At 39.2% G+C, this 23,895-nt stretch overlaps 1 protein-coding gene across 1 annotated transcript in view; it reads left to right on the top strand.

The window, feature by feature from the left end:
- Nucleotides 1-23,895, top strand: part of CPS1 (carbamoyl-phosphate synthase 1) — a 139,056-nt gene that overhangs the window by 92,665 nt on the left and 22,496 nt on the right. The window contains exons 24-29 of the mRNA XM_065930654.1: nt 382-445; nt 2,169-2,350; nt 11,289-11,483; nt 11,906-11,973; nt 13,648-13,723; nt 19,276-19,353. Of these exons, the coding sequence (XP_065786726.1) occupies nt 382-445; nt 2,169-2,350; nt 11,289-11,483; nt 11,906-11,973; nt 13,648-13,723; nt 19,276-19,353 (663 nt within the window). The remainder of the gene's footprint in view (nt 1-381; nt 446-2,168; nt 2,351-11,288; nt 11,484-11,905; nt 11,974-13,647; nt 13,724-19,275; nt 19,354-23,895) is intronic.

Raw genomic sequence — 23,895 nt, 5'->3', positions numbered from 1 at the left:
GACATCATTTGAATTGAATGTGATGATGTACTCCTGCACTCAGTCTTTTAAGAACTGCCTTAAGATGATGAAATAAAACAAGTGAAGAGATAAAGATAATGGTTACATGATTGACACAACATTATAAATTAATAAAAAAGACTGGTGACATAAACACAAAATTACACTCTATTCTCATGGCTAATTGAAAACACTGAATAATTTTTTTACAAATAAGTAGGGTTTATATAACATTTTATACTTATGGATCCCCAAAGACTAATAGAAGATGCATATCGACAAGAGAAAGAACGAGAAGGACACATTCAAAGGCATGACACAGTTTAATTAGAGGGAAGAATAACACAATAATTTCCACATCTTCCTTTTTCTCTCCCTTAGGAGCATGATATCAATTTTGATGATCATGGAATGATGGTGCTGGGCTGTGGTCCATATCACATTGGTAAAGTGATAATTTATATTTATATAGAACTTTTCAGTTTATATAGTACTTTCACATATGTTAATCCCATTATTCTAAGAAATATGTAAAGTAAAATCTGTCAAAATAAAAATTTTACGAATTAGGAAACAGAGGTTCAGAGTTATGTATCCCAATGTATACAGCTAGTAAATGAAAGAAGTAGGACTCAAATGTAGGTCTCAACCACAAATTCCATCTCCTTCTCTTTTACCTTGTTATCCCTTTTTCATTTTCATCCTCATGAGCTAAACTTAGCCTCTTACTGGGGTTGGGGAGTGAATTACTTTAACTTTTTCTCTTCCTGCATAATTTTTCACAAAGATCTGTATTTGCTCAATAACTTTATACATAAAAGAGTAATCATGTCTGTAGATCCAATGTCTGGTCTAACATATGACGTGGGTTGACATCAGATGCAAAGAGCTCATCTCATTGGGACCCAGGAAGAGTATCACATAGTTTAATTAAAACATTCTCACCAGAATTTGTTATATTTCTCCCAGTCACTTAGAATTAGATATTTAATAATGAATCAAAATCTATTACAGTTACAAAGTATATATTTAAATAGATATTTCTTAGCAAGTATATCTAACATCTAGCCTCTGCAGGGTGTTCTAATATGGAAATGATGAAACATATGGTTCAAATGTATGTGGTTTGTTTTGTTACTTTAAACATAGAGTTTATTACAGTTTTTACAATTAAGTGCTTCAGGATATGGTAGTTTGCCAATTTTTGGCCAAACCTTAAAGTAGGCCGACAGTGTTTATACCTTTGCTACTTTCTCTTATGCTTAAATAGCCTGGACACCTTCCCCAGGACCTACCCTTCTCTTCTCTAAACCTTTCTTCTTTCCTTTTCAAATTTCACTTAATTTATGCAACCATTCTACATTACTTTAGGGCCTAAGAAAGATTAGCTGAGCTAATAATCAAGTGTGTACTTAATTGATAGTGAGATTTAACATGGTATTATATTTGGACAACTTATTATGCTGACAAGCATTTTTAGGAGACAAAGTCCTAATGCAAAGGATTAGTACAAATCCCCGAACTTCAGTTCTATGGCATCCCAGTAGAGGTGATATTTTGAGGCATTTAGGCCATTATTATACATCAAATCACTTCCTAGAAGGTCACTCACTCTGCATGGGGTGGCCTTGCCAAGCTTAAAAGGATATGCTTGGAAAAGGCCAGGACTTTCCAATCAATCAAGACATGTCAGAGCTGCAAGACGCCTCAGGGATCATTGGGCTTGGCTCTCGGACAGCAGGGTAAGTGGAAGGACTTAAACAAGAACTCAAGTGTTCTGATCACAAAGTTTATTATGTGTGCTGAGGTCAATATGTTCGCTTCGAGTTTCTTTTCAGTAAATGAGGTTTATAAAAATTATTATTATAGTTCTCCTTCATTAACTTTAAGGTTCTGAATGTTCCAAATATGGAGATTACCTCTTGCAGAACTTAGTATACAAAGCAAGCCAACCCGTCATTGTGGTTTAACGAGTCCCTGCGTTTCCTGCTAATAATATAGTGTGCATAATATCAATAGATCTGACATTTATATTTTGGGAAAAAAATTGAATTGAAAGGGCATTAGCTCTCTTAGTCTTGACTGGTTGGCAATATATTTCTGCTTCTCTTTGTGTTATAACTTCAGGCTTCTCTTCCCCTGTCTCCCCAATTTCATTGTCTCTGTAGGTAGCAGCGTGGAATTTGATTGGTGTGCTGTCTCCAGTATCCGCACATTGCGTCAGCTTGGCAAGAAGACAGTGGTGGTGAATTGTAACCCTGAGACCGTGAGCACAGACTTTGATGAGTGTGACAAACTGTACTTTGAAGAGTTGTCTTTGGAGAGAATCCTAGACATCTACCATCAGGAGGTAAAAAAGAAAAGAAAAAAACAGAAAGGAAAAAAAAAGAATAAAAATATATACAATGCATACTTTATATATGTATATCCATGTATGTAGATTTATATTGCGATTTACCTTCAGAAAAAGAGCTTCTGGTGTTTCCATTGTCTAATTTTGTAATGAAACTCTGAAAAATAATCACCCCAGCCTTAGATTCTTGAGGCCGTGGCACAGAGTAATTCTTTTTCATATAAAATGCACCTTTTCTTTCTCAGCATTCAATCTATACTGAAAATTCTTCTTGGTAACATGTGCCAGACACATATTAATTAGCACAAGACAGCCCCAATAAATGTTTCGTAAAACCATTTAATTGATCATGTAGACCCACAATAAGAAGCCTCTCTTTAGTTCAAGTGCTGTTGTGGTTTAATAATGACCACTTCTCAGAGGAGACAAGTCAGTCATTCACAAAAGACTGGTTAATTCTTTGTGCTACAGATGAAGCCATTAGTCTTCAATGTAACAGTCAATGAGTTCATTCTAAATGATTTTGGTACCATTATAGCCTTCTCTTAAGTAGCTCTTCTACTTCCACCTCAATATTACAGAGTGTATCTTCACTGTGGATTTATATGATCCTAGGTTAACAAGTTATTTTACAATTAAAAAATGCCTATTTGAAAATTTTAGTCATGACTTTTGATGCTATTATAATTAATTAATTATAATTAATTTCCTACTGCAGAGAATCATCCCTATGTACAAAATATGGTCACTTAAGGAAAAAAAAATTAACTTGGAGCCATAAGACTTAAATTTTTGACTTGAAAATTTGTTGATTTGTGCCAGTTATTTAAATTCTCTGTGCTTCATCTTTGTTGTTGTTGATGAATCATATGAGTGTTAAAGCATGGTACATGTAGGTACTGTGATGGTAATATAGATTTGTGGCTGAGATCGCATTGTTGAGTATAAAGTATAGTGCTAGAACAATGTGATGATTTTATTATTGTGAAAAGAAACAGACAAATCTAGAATTAATATATCATCATAGTTTTCTATTTAGGCCTGGCCTACTAATCTTTTAATATAATGAAACTAAACTATTAGGTATGGCTTCCCAGGTGGCTACATGCTGAAGAATTTGGCTGCCAATGCAGGAGATGAGGGTTTGAGCCCTGGGTCAGGAAGATCTCCTAGAGGAGGAAATAGCAACCTACTAGAGTATTCGTGTCTAAAAAATCCCATGGACAGAGGAGCCTGGCAGACTACAGTCCATGGGGTTGCAAAGAGTTGGACAGAACTGAGCACAGTACACAAACCATTAGGTAGAATATACACAATATTCAGTTCTTTCACTGACCAGATTTTTCTCATAATTTCTTTATTCATTTTAGATACACCAGTGGGGATCAAAGCAAGTACATATTCTACAATATTTCTTGAGTACCTTTTAAAAATCAGGTTCAGCACGATCAGTTCAGTTCAGTTGCTCAGTCATGTCTGATTCCTTGCAACCCTGTGGACTGCAGCATGCCAGGCCTCCCTGTCCCTCACCAACTCCTGGAGTTTACTCAAACTCATGTCCGTTGAGTCAGTGATGCCATCCAACCATCTCACCATCTGTCGTCCCCTTCTCCTCCTGCCTTCAATCTTTCCCAGCATCAGGGTCTTTTCTAATCACTCAGTTCTTTTCATCAGGTGGCCAAAGTATTGGAGTTTCAGCTTCAGCATCAGTCCTTCCAATGAATATTCAGGACTGATTTCCTTTAGGATGGACTGGTTGGATCTCCTTGCTATCCAAGGGACTTTCAAGAGTCTTCTCCAACACCACAGTTCAAAAGCATCAATTCCTCAGTGCTCAGCTTTCTTTATAGTCCAACTCTCACATCTATACATGACTACTGGAAAAAACAGCTTTGACTAGACAGACCTTTGTTGGAAAAGAAATGTCTCTGCTTTTTAATATGCTGTCTAAGTTGATCATAACTTTTCTTCCAAGGAGCAAATGTCTTTTAATTTCAGGCTGCAGTCACCATCTGCAGTGATTTTGGAGCCCAAAAGAAAAATGTCTATCACTGTTTCCCCATCTATTTGCCATGAAATGATGGGACAGGATGCCATGATCTTTGTTTTCTTAATGTTGAGTTTTAAACCAACTTTTTCACTCTCCTGTTTCACTTTCATCAAGAGGCTCTTTAGTTCTTCTTTGATTTCTGCCATAAGGGAGAAATATTCAGGGAGGATGGAGAGCTGTAAAACCAGGTCCTTACCTTTGAGACATTGAAATAAAACTGGGATTAATGACATAATATCTGAAAAGTTACATAATTATTAAAAATATTGACAAGCATTACAAGCAATAGTGGCAGGCATTTAACATGTAGTTAATGATTTCTATATGAAGTGGTTTAAGGAAAGAAGAAAAACTTCTATAGTTGCCTTCATACATATGAATGCTAATGAAGTCCTTTTATAACTGAATTCAGTATGATAGAAATAAATAAATTGGCCCTTATTCGAAGCTAAAATTGTTTTTGTTTTAGTGCCACTACATATACTGAGGTAATTTTAAATGTTGTGTTGAAGAGCATAAGAAGAGTATACCATTGATATATTCTTTATGCTACCCTACAAGAGAAGTGATTTTAATATATCACATGCACATATCGGGCACATATATATGTATGTTTGTGTATATCGTTACTTGTATAAGGTTGTTATGTATCTCCTCACAGCAGGCTTTACAGGCATTGTCTCTCGTAACAGGTGTGCATCCACCTTCGGGAGGCTGCCCTTGTTCGACCTTGGATGCCCCTAGTGATCAGGAAGGCTCTGAAGCATTCAGTAGTAAATTTGGAGAAAATTGGAAGCACGTCTAATCTTATTTAAAAGCACACATTTGAGTCACTTAGAAGGGCAATAGGCTTTCCCAAGGATACATAGCTACATGGGATGATAGAAAATATGATAGGTCCCTTGGTCCAGGTCACTTGGTCGAGTTCAGGATCAGATTTGTTTCCATGGCATCAGAGGAGCACCTCGAAAGAAAACCTTAAGGGGAAGTCAGAAAAGTGATGTGCCCTGTGAGAAAAGCAGGCTGCTTTGGAGGAACGTCTGGATCAGAAGTTGAGTGAGAGAGGATGCTAGAAATGCTGAAATCTACTTCCCACTTCTTCTTCTTCTTCTTTTTTTAAATAGAAAAATTTGTAGTGATATATCCCTTTCGCTGTAGTCATTTTTTTATACTTGTAAAGAGCAACCCTTTAAACTGAAGTCATTTAATTCTTTATGATTGCATTCATGGATTCTGCTCACTGAGAAGAGCTTTGCATTTTTATTTTTTATGTTTTGGTGTGTGAGTGTGGAGAAGAGCCAAGAAATTGAGAAGTGGGTGTCTGCCATCTGTAAAGCTTCCCAGATGGTACTAGTGGTAAAGAACCTGCCAGCCAATGCAGAAGACTAAGAGACACGGGTTCAATGCCTGGGTCAGAAGATCCCCTGGAGAAAGGCAGGCCAACCCAGTCAAGTATTCTTGCTTAGAGAATCCCCATGGACAAAGGATCCTGGGGGGCTACAAAGACTAGGGCACTGCTGAAGCGACTTAGCATGCCATCGACATGGCTTTGATGGATGATATTTTTTGCCTGGTTCAGTTTTGTTTAGGACACTCCTTAAAAAGGAAAAAGATGTTCTCAGATTATATTGAGGTATATGAATTGAAAATGATTACTTTGTTTATAGAAGTGCTAACACTGGTCTTCTCTTTTATTAGTGTGCTCAGTCACACAGTCTTGTCCAACTCTTTGAAACCCCATGGACTGTAGCCTGCCAGGCTCCTCCATCCATAAAATTTTTTAGGCAAGAATACTGAAGTGGGTTGCAATTTCCTATTCCAAGGGATCTTCCCAACTCAGGGATCAAACCCATGTCTCTTGCATCTCCTGCATTGGCAGATGGATTCTTTACCATTGTACCATCTAGGAAGCCCCTCTTTTATTAGACCTATTGTTAGGTCTGTTTCCCTGGGATGGGTTATGCAATAATCTTTATAGACTATGACGATGAGGGAGACTCTCACAGATCCTTTCTAACTTCACATTTCCCTTTCTTTCTTTGGAGACTCATGGTTTGAAAAGTTATAAGCAAAGCACATTAATTTTCTTTTACTTCCAAACCCTATTTAGGACCCATGTCTTAATTCTTTTAGTATCTGCTCGTTAAAAAACAGGTTGAGTTTAAAAATACAGGCAACAATAACAACAAAAAAATACAGGCAGCGTTATTTGACACCTTATGATGTCCTGTCTAATTTGAATCCTGATTATGTATTTTTTTCTTCTCTTTTATTTATTTTATTTTATTTATCCAGTATAAGTTTACTGGATCATACCCTATAAAGATGTACTCTGATTTAATACTCCTATATTTTAACACCTAATGCCGTATGTATTGGAGAAGGACATGGCAGCCCACTCCAGTATTCTTGCCTGGAGAAGCCTGTGGACAGAAGAGCCTGGTGGGTTAGAGTCAGCACATGGGTCACAGGGTTGCAGAGTCCGACATGACTGAGCAACTAAGCACATCATCTGTATATGTGGACAGTGGTACCTCTGTACTACAGCTTGGGTTAAGTGAATGAAAGAGTGACAGACATGAATTAGTGACAGGCAAAGCACCTCAGGGAATGATCACTCTAAACTAGAATTGGGTTTCATTCCTAGCATTTGATTTCATTGCAATTAAATATTGTCTTAAGATTCTGTCTGAAATGTTACAAATGTTTTACTAAAATGTGAATTATTGAAATATAATGCATGTGCAACCTCACTGATGGATGTATAAATAGTGAAGATGTAAATCAGAGAAAATACATGAAATTACAAAAATCAGGGCTATTTTTTTTGAAGTAAATGATATTTTTGTTAGACAAACTTTCTTATATTGCATTCTGTCTATATTAAAACATTTAATTTATCTGTAAAATAAGGACTGACTTTAGTGATTAATGTATAAAAGAAACTGAAATGATCTGAAATACATCTGAAGTATTTTCTGTTAATTCCTCACCACTGAAAATAAATTTGTGGTGGGATTTCAGCTTAAAGATTATTGCAGAAATATTTTTGTAAGGTGATACCTTAGCTTCATGATATCAGGTTTAAAAACTAGGAAACTGAGCTACAAACAAGTTTAGGTAAGATCAGTAGAACTTTGGGAGCCTAGTATAATTATTTTAGGCCTAAAATATTTAGAAATCTGTGAAACAAATCTGCACTTTAGAATATTTTCTTTCAGTAAATTACTTGAAATTAAGTGTAAGTGATTGTATATGATATTAATTCATCTGTGTAGGATACCAAATTCTCTTCTCTTAGTCTGTCTACAAGCTCTGTGCTTAGAGTTGGGACCAATCTAAGATAAAATTCTTCCACAAAATTCTCATCTATTAACTTCATCCCTCAAATATGTTCTCTTTTACTGAATTCCCTTTGGTGTGCGGGCAAAATCTTCACTCAACCATCACACCGTTACTCTAAAACATTCCTATGGGCATGATTTGTCTTCCAAGTAATGGTCTCTATTTTTGGAGGTCAATGATGAGATTAGGATATTGGAGTGAAAGTGTTTCTATCTACCACTTCTCAAAAAGAATGTTTTAGAAATGTCTCTTCTACCCTTTAACATTCACCACCTTTGAAACAAGCCAGAAAAACAGGATTGATTTCAAATTCAGACTTGGCATATTAGGTAAGCATAACTGCTTTACAATATGCAGAATCATATTCAAGTAATTCTGTGTTTGCTAGATAAGAAATATCAGCAAGCCACTTGACCTTCACCAAGCCTGTTTATTTAGCTGTAAAATAGGGATAAGTAATAACTGCCTCAGAGTGAAAACCATGAAGGTCAAAATGTAGTTTAGGTGTATAGTAATGTACTAAATGGGCTTCCCAGGTGTCCCTAGTGGTAAAGAACCCACTTGTCAATGCAGGAGACATAAAAGATGTAGGTTCAGTCCCTGGATTGGGAAGATCCCCTGGAGGAGGGCATGGCAACCCACTCCAGTATTCTTGCCTGAAGAATCCCGTGGACAGAGGAGCCCGATGAGCTACAGTCCTTAGGGCCACAGAGTCAGACATGACTGAAGTGACTCAGCACGCACACACACAACGTATTTAAATGGTAGTAGTTTATAGCATGGGGCTTCCCAGGTAGCTCGGTGGTAAAGAATTTGCCTGCCAAGCAGGAGACACAGTTTGGTCCTTGGATCTGGAAGTTCCCTTGGAGAAGGAAATGGAAACCCACTCCAGTATTCTTCCCTGGGCAATCCCATGGACAGATGAGACTGGTGGGCTACAGTCCATGGGGTTGCAAACAGTTGGACACTAAACAGGAGAAGCAGTTTATATTATTGTTTCTAACGTTGTTAATTTATTGAAAAATTGAAATCAATTCCATAGAGTTATTTTGGAAACTACTGATGTATTTATTACACACAGCTTTTTTATTCATCTTTAAATGCCTATTTTAGTCCAATTGACTCTAATATTTGCTCATAGCTGGTTACTTCTCCCTTAATTTTAGAATTTATTTTTGAAGAATTTCACATGAGACTTTTTGTATATATTTAATATTTAATTGAAGAATTAGTTTCTAGGTCTCTAAAATATTAATGCCACTAATAAACTAAAATAATAAGCAAATAAAAATACTATAGTTAAGAGAATAATTTTTATTAAAAGTTTTGCAAAAAATAAATAGTGAACATAAAAATGATGATAAAAGCAGCTTAAGTGTACTCATAAGTATGCAGAAATGTGGACCGTTATTTACCATAATGTTTATAATGCATTTAAGTACTCAGTTGCAGGGTGTTTGCTTAGGCAGTATATAATTTCTCTTATCAGAGAGAAATTAATTTCGCCCCTTTCAATAATATTACTGAATAATTTCAGACAGTGACAAAAAAAAAAACAAACATTTGTGTGCATGTTAAGTCACTTCAGTAATGTCTAACTCTTTGTGACCCTATGGACTGAAGCCTGCCAGGTTCTTCTGTCCATGGGATTCTCAAGGCAAGAATACTGGAGTGGGTTGCCATTTCCTCCTCCAGGGGATCTTCCCCACCTAGGGATTGAGCCTGTGCCTCTTATGTTTCCTGCATTGGCAGGTGGATTCTTTAATACTAGTGCCATCTATTACTTTAGTAATATTCATTTGTAGGTTGCTAAAGCAAAGACAAGTTATGCCATGATCAATGGCCTATCTGATATTGTAATATTTTCTAATATGAATAATAATGTCTTATTTATACACTTACAAGGTGTAACACCTTTAATGTTTATTATCCTATTTGATTTACATACATAGAAATCTTATGAAATAGACAGGTATTATTACCCTAATTTTATAGACAAGGAGATGGAACCCCAGGGAGCGTTTCTCAGAGGGAACCAGAAGGGGGAGGGACTTCTAAGTTCAAATCCAATTCCCCACCGTCCCTCACTGACTCCCCCATCATCTCCATAGCACTAGTCTTGAGAAATTTGAGATTTGGTGGGCTTAAAAAAATCAGTGTTTTGACTATGCATAGGAGATTAATGTTAATGATTCAAGGACTGCTTATAAGGCAAATAGTACAGAAATAGGAAGTAAAATCAGTTGTGGGTACTGTAGACAGGCACCAAGGCAGCAGTAAAGGGGAGAGGATGTCAAAGTAAGAATTGGGATTCAGACTGCACTTGAGGGCCGGTTAGTTTAGACAAGGGGAAGGAGAAGGAAGGAAGGAAACAAGGCCAGGAAAGGTTAAGCGGTGAGGGAGCTTGCTGGTGGGGATGCATGTAGGTGGTGACAGTGGGTGGGTGGTCTTCCTGGTGCTGAGAGGAGTGATTGTAGACAAGACTGGAAAGTCTTAATGGCCCCGGTGGTAAAGAGTTAGCACTTTACCCTTTAGGCGATGGAAACATTTGTAGAACTCTGAATATAGGAGTAACTTGGTGAGGAGTCTTGTGAACAATTTATCTGAGCGTGTGGCTTCCCATTTGGCATTAGTGGTAAAAGAACATGCCTGCCAATGCAGGAGACGTAAGAGACGTGGGTTCGATCCCTGGGTTGGGAATTTCCCCTGGAGAAAGAAATGACAACCAACTCTAGTATTCTTGCCTGGAGAATCCCATGGAAAGAGGAGTCTGTCCGTGGCAGGCTACAGTCCATGGGGTCACAAAGAATTGGACATGACTGAGGCGACTTAGCATACATGCACAATCTGAATGTGAAGTGCTGGAGTGGAGAGGAACAGCAGAGATGAATGTTAAAAGGAGAGATCTGTATCCACTCAGAAAATTACAACAGTAGTTCAAGAATTAACTGAATATAATATAAAGTACGGGATGGAAATATTCATTGACTTGATTTTCTAATTGCCACACATGCAGAAGTCATACATTGACATGCAATTGTATGGAAGTCGTACTTGGTAATCATATACAGGAATCTTTCATGCTAATCACAGGTAGTTTTCCGGGAGACTTAACAAAGAATTTGGATGGCGTGTGCCTGGGGACTTTCCTGGTGGTTCAGAAAGTAAAGACTCTGCCTGCAACGCAGGCCATGCAAGTTTGACCCCTGGGTTGGGAAGATCCCCTGGAGAAGGGAATGGCTACCCACTCCAGTACTCTTGCCTGGAGAATTCTATGGACAGGATCCTGGCAGGCTCCTGTCTATGGGGTTGCAAGGAGGTGGACACGACTGAGTGACTAGTGTGCCTGTGCATGTGTGTGTACCTGGAAAGTCAGGACGAAATCCATTATCTCTCTGTGGCATAGCTTAATATTCTCCATTGATGGGAATAATGAAAATATCACGATCGTGTTCTGCACTTTCGGTAAGGAAATGGAGGCAGTAGTATTAGCACAGTTGTTCATCATCCAGTAGCTGATATTGAGGGCATATTTTTCAGGCATGTGGTGGCTGCATCATATCAGTTGGGGGCCAGATTCCAAACAACCTGGCGGTCCCCCTGTACAAGAATGGTGTCAAGATCATGGGCACGAGCCCTCTGCAGATTGACAGGGCTGAGGATCGCTCCATCTTCTCAGCTGTCTTGGATGAGCTGAAGGTGGCTCAGGCACCGTGGAAAGCTGTTAACACTTTGGTAAGAAGAGAACCACATGTCTGTTTTTAACATTTCCCTTTGAAAAGTCATGACCTGAATGATAGCTCCTGTGGATGTTAACTGCAGAGCAGATAGAATACACTATACTGAGTGAATTTGCTTTTTAAAGTCACTGTATTTCCATGATTGCAGTTAAATGCGGGTTATAAATTGATAGGAGTAGTCTCATTAAGATTCCGACAATGAAAAGAAGTTCACACTATTTTTGAACTTGATTTGATATTTAGAATTAGAAACTAGAAACTTTATGTATTTCTATGTCCAATTTACATTTTAATGGTGTCTTTTGAGAGGAAGAATAAAAGGAGTTGAGTTACCACTTGTTCTAACGATACCATTCTGCATTTTTATTGACTATTTTACACTATTCATGCATTTTTGTTCTTGTTTCTGTTAATTAGAATGAGGCAGTGGAATTTGCGAAGTCTGTGGGCTACCCCTGCTTGTTGAGACCTTCCTATGTCTTGAGGTAATATATTGTGTTCTAAAGAAATTATTTAAGAATAGGAGATACCAAACTGTATTCTGTGTGCTAGGAGCACTAGGCTTTGAAGTGTAGTAATTTGAAAATCCATCGATAATCCCCACGCCAACAGAGCTAGGGTGAAGAGCTGGGCATTGTTCTTCAGCATAGTGCTTTTCCTTATGGGACTGACAACTGTGTCTCGGGTCCTGCACCTTAGAAGCTAGGCTTCCGCCCTCCTATTGCCAAGAAAAGTGAGGATACCTTTACCTTAGACAAGAGGACAATTTAAAAAACCGAAGAGCAAAAGCTTGGGGTGTCTTTCACCAGCAGCTGTTTTCTGATCCTCAGAAATGAAAGTTAATCTTTGACTCTTGTCATCTCCTTCCAATAGTGCTGGTGATTTGAATACTGTGGGGTTCTTTTTGAGATCAGAATTTTTAATAAGGGAATTATAACATTGGAGGACGTGGACAGTGTCTTTTACAATAAACTTGGAAACTAAGCTTTACCATCAAAGGAGAAGTCGTCACTTGTTACTTATTTTCTTCAGATGTTACCACATGTGAGGAACAATTTCAGTGAACAGGGGATAATAAGAGAAGCATAATTTGCTGTGCACAATTTGAAAGTGTAAATGGAATTGGAGATGGGATCCTTTAAAATAATGAAAAATTTCAAATGAGGTGGAAGACTTTCCTTTTTATTTAAATGACATTTTGTGTAAACCACATTCTGATAATACTACTTCTCTGAGGTATTAATGCAAGTTAATTTCAACAACACAGACATTTAAGGAGGACTGCAGAAAGCAACTCTGACTTCTGTGCTTCTTCTCATCATTTCAGTCCATATCTTTTAGTTTCTTAGGCTGTTGAATTATCAACATTATTATTACCTTAGCCTTCTTGCCTTAAAGAGATGAAGAAATTGAAAGCTCTTTATGCATAAAATTTGCAGTATAGTAGAAAAGGTAAGGCGAATGCTACTTTTTAAAAGGAAGTAGAAAGTGATATTTTTCTTCCTAATGGCTTCCCTTCCTCTTAGTCTTCCTTCTTTCCCCCCCTCCTATCCCATTCTGCAAATGCCAGCTTTCTGAATAAATTGATTTCAGAGAGTATTCTTTCTCAAGAATTTGAAAGGACACAGTTGAATACATTTCAGTCAGATACTGTACATTACATTAGCAAACGTTACTAAAAAAAATTGATTCTTTTATAACCCAGCTAAGATAGTGGAATGACCTGCTTTGACAGCATATTTGTGGATTAAAATCTGCTGTAGATAGTGAACTCTGAAGACGCAAGTTTAGAAAATTATGTCCTGGCAGGGATCTTGTTACAGTTTTCAGCGTTATCTGGAACCAGAATTAAGAGTTGAAACAATAAAGAGAAAGGATGAACCTTGAGAATGTGTCATCTCTAGACCTACCATCGTTCTCTTTGGGCATTGTCACAGTTCTCACCCCCTTCCCCGTCCCCAACCTGAGGGACTTTTTACTTTGGTTGATTGTCCAGTTGATTATATAAAGTTTCAATGTAGAAAGAGACACCTTCTTACTTTGCCTTAATTGGAGCTAGAGTTTGCATGGAACTACTCTGAGAAGCAATCGTGTCTAGCATGCTCTACTTCTGAAGTGGTGAAAGAAATTGACCTTTTTTTTTTTCCCTTCTCACTCAGCGGGTCTGCCATGAACGTGGTGTTCTCCGAGGATGAGATGAAGAAATTCCTAGAGGAGGCCGCTAGAGTCTCTCAGGTAGCATCCTGTTTCCTCTTGGTGACCTTTACCTCTTCTGTTAATTGCTACCTTGTTTTATGTGTTGTTTTTCTTTGCACAGGATGTCTTTCCTCTTTTTTTTCCTTCTACCCATTATTCTCCTAAATACAGAAATGAGAAAACGCAAATGCATTTAATTATATTTGGATCCTAGGGGTTAATGGAAGAAGGGGAAGACCAGTGAATATTTTATCACAATAGAGTTTTATACAATTTTAGTCTCCAGGAGCAAGGCTGAATAAGCATGAACTTTGTCTGTTCACGAGTTAGATGCGGGTCAAGTTACCCATGCGATTTCCAGTCTTACGGGCAGCCCAACCATGGTCATCATGAACAAGTGAAGACTTCCCTGATTTTTAATTCTCATACCTGGGGAGATGTTCTTTGCCTTAGTCAACCCTGCAACTTTAACAGTAAATCCCCTCACTCACCTATTGATTTTTCTTATTCTGGTACATTCCATTTGTAAGTTAATGAAAATGTTTATAATTTTCTCACTACTCAACCACCTTCCTCCACTGCCCCCAGCTTTTACTTTCTCCTTCGGCGTTACCTCAGTGTGATCCATTTAAGATTTACCCAGTGGGGTTATTGATCTGCAGACCTCATACTGTAGAGGATAAAAGTAACGTTTTCTTTTAAAAAGCTTTCAAAAGCTAGTTGGGGCTAAAAGAAAAAAAGGAGAGAGAGAGAAAGCACAACTCATAGAGAAGAGTTTGATGTTAGGCAAGTGGAGTTTGGAGGGAGCCAAGCAGTGAAATCAGAGGCACTTCAAAGAGGAATAAAGAGTGTGGATAGTTCCGCGCACATGAAGCAGGGCTTCCTCTCTGTGTGGTAGCTGCTCCCCATAGAAATTTGTTCAGTGTAAAGAGTAGATAATGATAAAGAGTGAGGAGAGACAAAGAGTGAAAAAAAAAAAAGCAACCAAGTGGATTTTGAATTCACTTTTGTGTGAAAGTTAGATAGCTGAGGAGGGACTCTCTCCAACGGGCCAGGTTTTGTTAATGTGTTCTGAAGTCAGACATGGTCCTCTTTATTGCACTCCCTGAGAGGGATCCTGCAACTCTCATGGTTTGAGAAAGCAGCAGCTACATGCAGCAGGTCTCATGTGAGTGATGAGGCAGGTTTTCTCTGTCTGGGATATTGGATTTCATAGGCCCTCTATTTGTTAGAATATTTTTAAAATATTTTTTTTTCTGGTACATATGGATAGAATCCTAACAGGCCCAAAGTTGCATCATAGAGATGTCCTAATGGAGTACTAGGTTGAAGTCTTCCATTAAACTACAGCAGGACCTGGGATTCTCGATTCAGTGAACTTAGAATAAAACTAGCACTCATTATGACCTGCTATGTAGGGCTTCCCTGGTGGCTCAGATGGTAAAGAATCTGCCTGCAATGCAGGAGACCCAGGTTCGATGAGCTATCATGTATCCATTCATATTTAGCACCTGCTATATAATGGCAGTACTCTCAGAATCAGGAATTACATTCATGAAAAGAGAGTCTCTGTGCTCACGGATGACTCGGTTTATTAGGAACATAAGACGTCAAATAATTATAATTAAATATGATGAGCAAAAATACATGATGTTGAGGGAAAGAATAAAAGAATTGGGGGCCAGTCCCTGAAGAAGGACTTTTAATTTGGTTCAGAATTGTTGATTCAGAAATAAAAGGTTTACATCATGGGTATGAAGGAAGAAAGGACAGCAAGTATAAAGGCCCGAAGCTGAGAAAGGGCATGAAGTTTCTAGAAACTGATAAAGCACTCACTTATATGGCTAGGATGCCAAACATGGTAGGAAGTATTAATTATAATGATGATAGAGTAGAAAGTGAAGGAGCATATAGAGAGAACCTTGTCGGTCATTGAGTTTAGATTTTAGTTATATTTTTCTGAATACTGAATCACTGTGCTATACACCTGAAACTAATGCAACAGTGTGAATCAATTATGCTTCCATTTTTAAAAAGGAGCAATTGAAAGTTTAAGAAAAATTTCTCTTCTGCAGTACAGAGAGTGAAATAAATCTGGGACAAGACTGAATTCATGGAAAGAGGTTAGGAGGCTATTGTGTAGCTCAGGGTAGAGATGACAGTGCCTTGGATCAGAATGATGATAGCAGGGCTTCCCAGTTGGCTCAGTGTAAGGAATCCACCTGCCAGGGAAGGAGACACAGATTCAGTCCCTGACCCGGAGAGATCCCATATGCTGTGAAGCAGCTAAGTCCATGCATCACAACTATTGGTCCTGTGCTCCGGATCTGGGAGTTGTAACTACCGAGCCTTCTTGCTGCAACTGTTGAAGCCTTCACACCCTAGAGTCCTTGCTCTGCCACAAGAAAAGTCACCGCAGTGAGAAGCCCATGCACTACAACTGGAGAGTAACCCCCACTTGCTGCAACTAGAGAAAAGCCCTTGCAGCAATGAAGACCTGGCACACCCCAAAATAAATATATAAATGCAAGTGTATATAAAAGACTAATGAGAGTAAAAGGGCTTCCCTAGCAGTCCAGTGGTTAAGACTCTGTACTTCCAAGAGAAGGGATGCAGGTATGATCCTTGGTTAAGGAACTAAGATCCCACATGCCGTGTGTTGGGGCAAAAAAAGAAAAAAAAAAGATCAGTGATAGTACAGATGGAGGGAAGGGCATGTGTTCTAGAAATATTGAGGATGTGCATTCAGGATGTGAACAGATGGAGATGGAGGATGAAGAAAGGGTAAAGGATGATTCCTGAGTTTCCGTCTTAGACAACTGGATGGACAGAGGCACCGTTTATTGAAACAAGGAACATTTAAGGAGAGATTTTAGAGGGGAAAATCATATTTAATTTTTGACCTTTTGAATATGTGGTGCCTGTGAAGAGTTCAGATAGAGATGTTTCGAAAGGAGAGGGTTATATAGACTTGAAATTGAGGATCAAGCTAAAGAGAGAGAGATAAATATAGATTTATAGATTTGGAAGTCAATAGCGTATTATTGTAACTGAAGTTTTAAGATTGGAAGCAGTCACTGGGGAGAGTATAGAGGAAGGGGAACAGTTAAGATAAGAGATGAAAAAAATACTGGCATTTGAAGGCTGAGTAGGGAAGAAAGAACCATGAAGGAGTCTAAGAAAGAAGCATGAAAATGTGATCATGGATGCCTAAGGAAGAAAGTGCTTTAAGACAGCCAGCTGCTGAAAGGTTGAAATTTATTAAGAAATCTTCTCCCTTAACATAGTAAGTGGAGAAGGCAATGGCGACCCACTCCAGTACTCTTGCCTGGAAAATCCCATGGACTGAGGAGCCTAGTAGGCTGCAATCCATGGGGTCGCTAAGAGTCAGACACGACTGAACGACTTCACTTCCACTTTTCACTTTCATGCATTGGAGAAGGAAGTGGCAACCTGCTCCAGTGTTCTTGCCTGGAGAATCCCAGGGACGGGGGAGTCTGGTGGGCTGCCATCTATGGGGTCGCACAGAGTCAGACACGACTGAAGCGACTTAGCAGCAGCAGCAGCAGCAGCAACATAGTAAGGGCTCTTTGTAAATGGGTTTAATTGGTCAAGATGGAGAATGATGCTGTTGCCCTTCTCAGATCCTTTCCCTGGGGGAGCACCCATCCCCAGCTGCTGTGATGGCTGCTGATACCTCCCGGCTACGTTTCTCAGGATAACTTGTCTTTGTTTAGTTGCTCAGTCGTGTCTGATTCTTAGTGACCCCATGGACTGTAGCCCACCGGGCTCCTCTGTCCTTGGAATTTCCCAGGCAAGAATACTGGAGTGGGTTGCCATTTCCTGCTCCAGGAGCTCTTCCCGACCCAGGGATCAAACTCACCTCTTCTGCACTGACAGGTAGCTTCTTAACCACTGTGCCACTCAGGATAACTTCTCAGTCAAATGGGAGCTTCTGGCACCAGGAAGCAAGACCCCTCACCTCACCACCACCCTCAGACCCTGGACAGTGACTGCTCTTTGCTTCAAGTTAGGACTTACTCTGTGCTGTAACTCAGAGCTCCCTGTGGGGTAAAGCTGAATCCAGTCCCCACTGACCCCACAAACTACCTAGTTTTTTCCCCTGTGTCCCATCCTGCTTTTCTCAATCCTCTAATAAATCACTTGAACAACAACCCCTGTCTTAGACTTGGCTAGAGAAACTAAGGCAACTATTGAACTTTATCTCTTCTTTTTTGCAGTTATATTGTTATCATTATATATTTTGTGTAAAATTCCCACAAAGGTGCCAATACAGCTCCACCAAGCCTGCGAACACTAAATATTCAATATTTTAAAAAGAAGGAACAGAGATTAAAAAGTGTGTGTGTGTGTGTGTGTGTGTGTGTGTGTGTGTGGCTAGTCAACAGTTTAATGCCTAATAGGCTTTTGAAGAAAAGGGAGTGGAGAAAGTTTCTTCATTTAATAATAAATTTTAAAAGGGAACAGCTTATTTATGGCATAAGACATGGGTTATTTTGAATTTTTCACTAAATTCCATTCTATTTAAAGTGTTCTGCTAAAGGAGATAAGATATATTAAATTCAACACACCTGCAAAAGATGATGAACTCCATGATAGTGGGCAAAAGGGGCTTTTGTTCAGAACAAAAAGAGATGTTTAGAGAAGGCTTCAGGGAGGAGGTGGTTTTGGAGCCAGGCCTTGAAGGATGGGTTGAAATTTGAAAGATGAAGTGAGGAGAGAAGCTGGTGTACATTGTGGGAGGAGAGGCATGGAGATAGGTGAAGGCAGGTTTTAACAAGAAAACAGCAAGTGTGCAGTGTGCTAGGGTCTCGCGCAAGGAGGGGAAGAGATGTTTAAAGTCTGGAAGTCTTCATTCGACCACTTCATTTAGTTTGGAAAAAGCATGTAGTGATTGGGCTGTGGAGGGCATTGCAGTACTGCTGTGGAGAAACTGAGTGTGGGAAGAAGTTCAAGAATATTAAGGAGTCTGAAACAGCTGAGAAAGGAAGACCATTTTAAGATTAATAGAGAAGAATGTTTGATTTTGCAGTTGCAAACGTCATATTGTAGAAGTGATTTAAAGCATACCAATTTCCATCTTCGGTGTAACAAAACTGAAACAAAATACGGCTCTCCTAAGTGCATTCTCAATTCTCATGTAGAGAAGTGATTGAGGAAATTGTAGTGATTGGAAAAGATAAGTGTAGGAAGAGAAAAAATACCTGAACCAAAAACTGATATAAATAAAATAGAGAGGTATTTATAATTCTGGAGACAAGAAAAGGAACCTCATTCTGCCCTCTCCTTTGCCTCCTTTTTTTCTCTAACTCACCTAGAATCTACATCTGAAATTTCAAACCTTATGTTCAATTCACTGAGGACTCAAAATTGGAGGAAGATTTCCTCTTCCTCACTGTAAGCAGAGTGACCTAGTTCTTACCAAACAAATTAGTTAATGAGTTTCTGCTGTGTGTTGAGCAGTTTTTTCCAAGTATTGCCCAAGTATTGACTTAAGGTACATGATTTACTTGACACTTTACATAAAATTTCAGCTAAAGGTTCTACCCCTCTGTTTTCCTTGATGACAGGAACACCCAGTGGTGCTGACAAAATTTATTGAGGGGGCCCGGGAAGTGGAAATGGATGCTGTTGGCAAAGACGGACGAGTAAGTGTTTTATCACCTCCCACTTCCCCCATCCCTGCCTTCCCATCAATTTTTTTCCTTGGGAATTTAGAAACACAGCACAGATTAGAGCTCACGATTTCTACAAAATAGGTCTCTAATAATAATGGACAAGCTTCTCAGTCCAAAAAGTGTTCAAATTCACTGACAATTCAGTTGTGTCATAGGTATCATTTCTTCTGCTTTTCATGTTGCTAGAATTTCTCTTTGATGATATTCAAAATTATCATCCTGTACTCATTCCTTTTGAATAGATTTTCTCTCTAATTTTCCTTTGTCTGTGGGTTTGCTTTTATGTTTCAGTGGATATCATAAAAAAATCTGATACTTTCCTTTCTGAAGTTCCTAACTGAATCCCTACTTCTTCATCTCTCTTGATTTTCCACCCTCCCGCTTTTTACTGGCTTAATAAAGAAAAAACTAAACAGAGCTGATGGATAAAGATAATAATATAAAATTTACTTACCATATCACATCTGGTATCACTAATACAATCAATGTCTCTGACTTCAGGGAGAAATGAAAGTATGTAGAATGCCTTTCTTTAGTTTTAAGGTTGTACTAGTAAGGCATTTATTACTTATCTTGAAACAGAGAAAGTTATAATTTAGAGTCCATGTCATTCTATTTGCTTTAAGGAAATAAAATGGATTTTATCTTGGACTTCATCTTCTACTTTACATTCTACTGAAATTGATAAAGTTTTTTCTTTGTTTGTTTGTTTTTGTCTTCCAGATTAACAGTTCAAAGTAGTGTTGTTAAAAAAATATATTTATAGTAATGATGACCTCTTATATAATCTACAGATTAAGCACCCTTTTGTTGTTTAGTCATTAAGTCATGTTTGACTCTTTGTGACTCTATGGACTACAGCACTCCAGCCTTTATGTCCTTCACCATCTCCTTCAGTTCAGTTCAGTCACTCAGTCATGTCTGACTCTTTGTGACCCCATGAACCGCAACACACCAGGCTTCCCTGTCCATCATCAACTCCCAGAGCCTACCCAAACTCATGTCCATTGAGTCGGTGATGCCATCCAAACATCTCATCCTCTGTCGTCCCCTTCTCCTCCTGCCCCCAATCCCTCCCAGCATCAAGGTCTTTTCAAATGAGTCAGCCCTTCGCATCAGGTGGCCAAAGTATTGGAGTTTCAGCTTCAAAATCAATCCTTCCAGTGAACACCCAGGACTGATTTCATTTAGGATGAACTGGTTGGATTTCCTTGCAGTCCAAGGGACTCTCAAGAGCCTTCTCCAACACCACAGTTCAAAAGCATCAATTCTTCGGCGCTCAGCTTTCTTCACAGTCCAACTCTCACATCCATACATGACCATAGCTTTGACTAGTGGAACTTTGCTGACATGGTAATGTCTCTGCTTTTTAATATGCTGTCTAGGTTGGTCATAACTTTCCTTCCAAGGAGTAAGTATCTTTTAATTTCATGACTGCAATTACCATCTGCAGTGATTTTGGAGCCCAGAAAAATAAAGTCTGACACTGTTTCCACTGTTTCCTCATCTATTTGCCATGAAGTAATGGGACCAGATGTCATGATCTTAGTTTTCTGAATGTTGAGCTTTAAGCCAACATTTTCACTCTCCTCTTTCACTTTCATCAACAGGCTCTTTAGTTCTTCTCCACTTTCTGTCATAAAGGTGGTGTCATCTGCATATCTGATGTTATTGATATTTCTTCTGGCAGTCTTGATTCCAGCTTGTACTTCATTTAGCCCAGCATTTCTCATGATGTACTCTGCATAGAAGTTAAATAAGCAGGGTGACAATATACAGCCTTGACCTACTCCTTTTCCTATTTGGAACCAGTCTGTTGGTCCATGTCCAGTTCTGACTGTTGCTTCCTGACCTGAATACAGGTTTCTCAAGAGGCAGGTCAGGTGGTATGGTATTCCCATCTCTTTCAGAATTTTCCACAGTTTATTGTGATCCACAGAGTCAAAGGCTTTGGGATAGTCAATAAAGCAGAAATAGATGTTTTTCTGGAACTCTCTTGCTTTTTTGATGATCCAGTGGATGTTAGCAATTTGATCTCTGGTTCCTCTGCCTTTTCTAAAACCAGCTTGAACATCTGGAAGTTCATGGTTCAGGTATTGCTGAAGCCTGGCTTGGAGAATTTTGAGCATTACTTTACTAGTGTGTGAGATGAGTGCAATTGTGCAATAGTTGGAGCATCCTTTGGCATTGCCTTTCTTTGGGATTGGAATGAAAACTGACATTTTCCAGTCCTGTGGCCACTGCTGAGTTTTCCAAATTTGCTGGCATACTGAGTGCCGCACTTTCACAGCATCATCTTTTAGGATTTGAAATAGCCCAACTGGATTTCCATCACCTCCACTAGCTTTGTTTGTCTTGATGCTTCCTAAGGCCCGCTTGACTCCACAGTCCAGGATGTCTGACTCTAGGTGAGTGATCACACCATCGTGATTATCTGGGTCATGAAGATTTTTTTGTACAGTTTTTCTGTGTATTCTTGCCACTTCTTCTTAATATCTTCTGCTTCTGTTAGGTCCCTACCATTTCTGTCCTTTATTGAACCCATCGTTGCATGAAATTTTTGCTAAATTCATGTCCACTGAGTTTGTGATGCTATCTACCATCTCATCCTCTGCTGCCTTCTTCTCCCATTGCCTTCAATCTTTCCCAGCATCAGAGTGTTTTCCAATGAGTCAGTTCTTCACATCAGGTGGCCAAAGTATTAGGGCTTCAGCATCAGTCCTTCCAATGAATATTCAGTGTTGTTTTCCTTTAGGATTGATTGGCTTGATCTCCTTGCAGTCAAGGGACTTTCAAGAGTCTTCTACAGCACCACAGTTCAGGAGCATCAATTTTTCAGAACTCAACCTTCTTTATGGTCCAACTCTCACATCCATACATGATTACTGGAAAAAACAAACAAACAAACATAGGTTTGACTATATGGACCTTTGTTGGCAAAGTGATGTCTTTGCTTTATAATATGCTATCTCAGTTTGTCTTAGTTTTCCTTCCAATCCCTGGAAATTTGTCATTTGTTTTCTGTTTAACTCTTTTGGTTATATAAAGCATCAGTTCAGTTCAGTTCAGTCGCTTAGTCGTGTCTGACTCTTTGCAACCCCATGAATCGCAGCACGCCAGGCCTCCCTGTCCATCACAAACTCCCGAAGTTTACCCAAACTCATGCTCATCAAGTCGGTGGTGCCATCCAGTCATCTCATCCTCTGTTGTCCCCTTCTCCTCCTGCCCCCAATCCCTCCCAGCATCAGAGTCCTTTCCAATGAGTCAACTCTTCACATCAGGTGGCCAAAGTATTGGAGTTTCAGCTTCAGCATCAGTCCTTCCAATGAATATTCAGGACTGATTTCCTTTAGGACTGACTGGTTTGGTCAGTAGGACATTGCCCGCCCATTTCTAGACAGTATAAAAATTTGAGTGCTTACTCTACACTAAGTATCATTCCAAACTCTGCACTTGTGTTCTCTATTATCCTTACAAACACTCTATGAGGCAGATACCATTTTCATTCCTGTCTTATCGGCAACCAGGGTTAAACATCTAAAGTACCTTTCCCAGGTACCAGAACTCATAAGCGACAGCAGGAATGAAAGTGAAAGTGAAAGTTGCTCAGTTGTGTCTGACTCTTTGTGACCCCATGGACTATTCAGTCCATGGAATTCTCCAGGCCAGAATACTGGAGTGGGTAAACTTTCCCTTCTCCAGGGGATCTTCCCAACCCAAGGATCGAACCTAGGTCTCCTGCATTGCAGGTGGATTCTTTACCAGCTGAGCCACAAGGGAAGCCCAAGAACACTGGAGTGGGTAGGCTATCTCTTCTTCAGCGGGTCTTCCTGACCCAGAGATTGAACCAGGGTCTCCTGCATTGCAGGCAGATTCTTCACCAACTGAGCTATCAGGGAAGCGACAGCAGGAGTACTGGCACTCAGATGTCACTTTGCTTTAAGTCATCTGTGAATCTGACAAACAAATTTTCACTGTAATTTATTTAAGTCTTTTACAGTTACCAAGTTATTCTCCCTCCCTCTCAGCTTTATCATTTTCTGAAGATACACATACTGTTAACATTTAGGTTGTAGTGACTGAGGCCATAAACTTTGCAGTCTGACAGATAAGAGTTCAAAATCCTGTCTTGGTCATATAGACACTTGTACTTGCATTATTTGTTCTTATATTGCCTTGATTTTCTTACCTTTAAAAGAGGACAAGAATATTTTCCTCTTGTTTTCCTTCTATCTTTGGGAAGATCCACTGGAGGAGGAAATGTCAACCCACTCCAGTATTCTTGCCTGAAAAATCCCATGAACAGAGGGCCTGGCAAGCTACAGTCCATGGGGTTGCAAAGAGTCACACATGACTGAGTGACCAAACATGCACTCCCTCCTGTCTCAAATTTCCATTTAAAGATCTCTTGTAGGTGGCAAATTAGCTCATTTGGTTACGGTGTGGAGGTGATAAGAATCCCTTCATCTTCAGATCTTACATTTTCTTTCAGATTTGCCTAAGTTATGCCAT

The sequence above is a fragment of the Muntiacus reevesi genome, chromosome 3 (assembly GCF_963930625.1).
Source record: "Muntiacus reevesi chromosome 3, mMunRee1.1, whole genome shotgun sequence".
NCBI lineage: Eukaryota > Metazoa > Chordata > Mammalia > Artiodactyla > Cervidae > Muntiacus > Muntiacus reevesi.
Note: the sequence above shows the minus strand (reverse complement) of the source record. Positions and strands in the feature narration are given on the sequence as shown.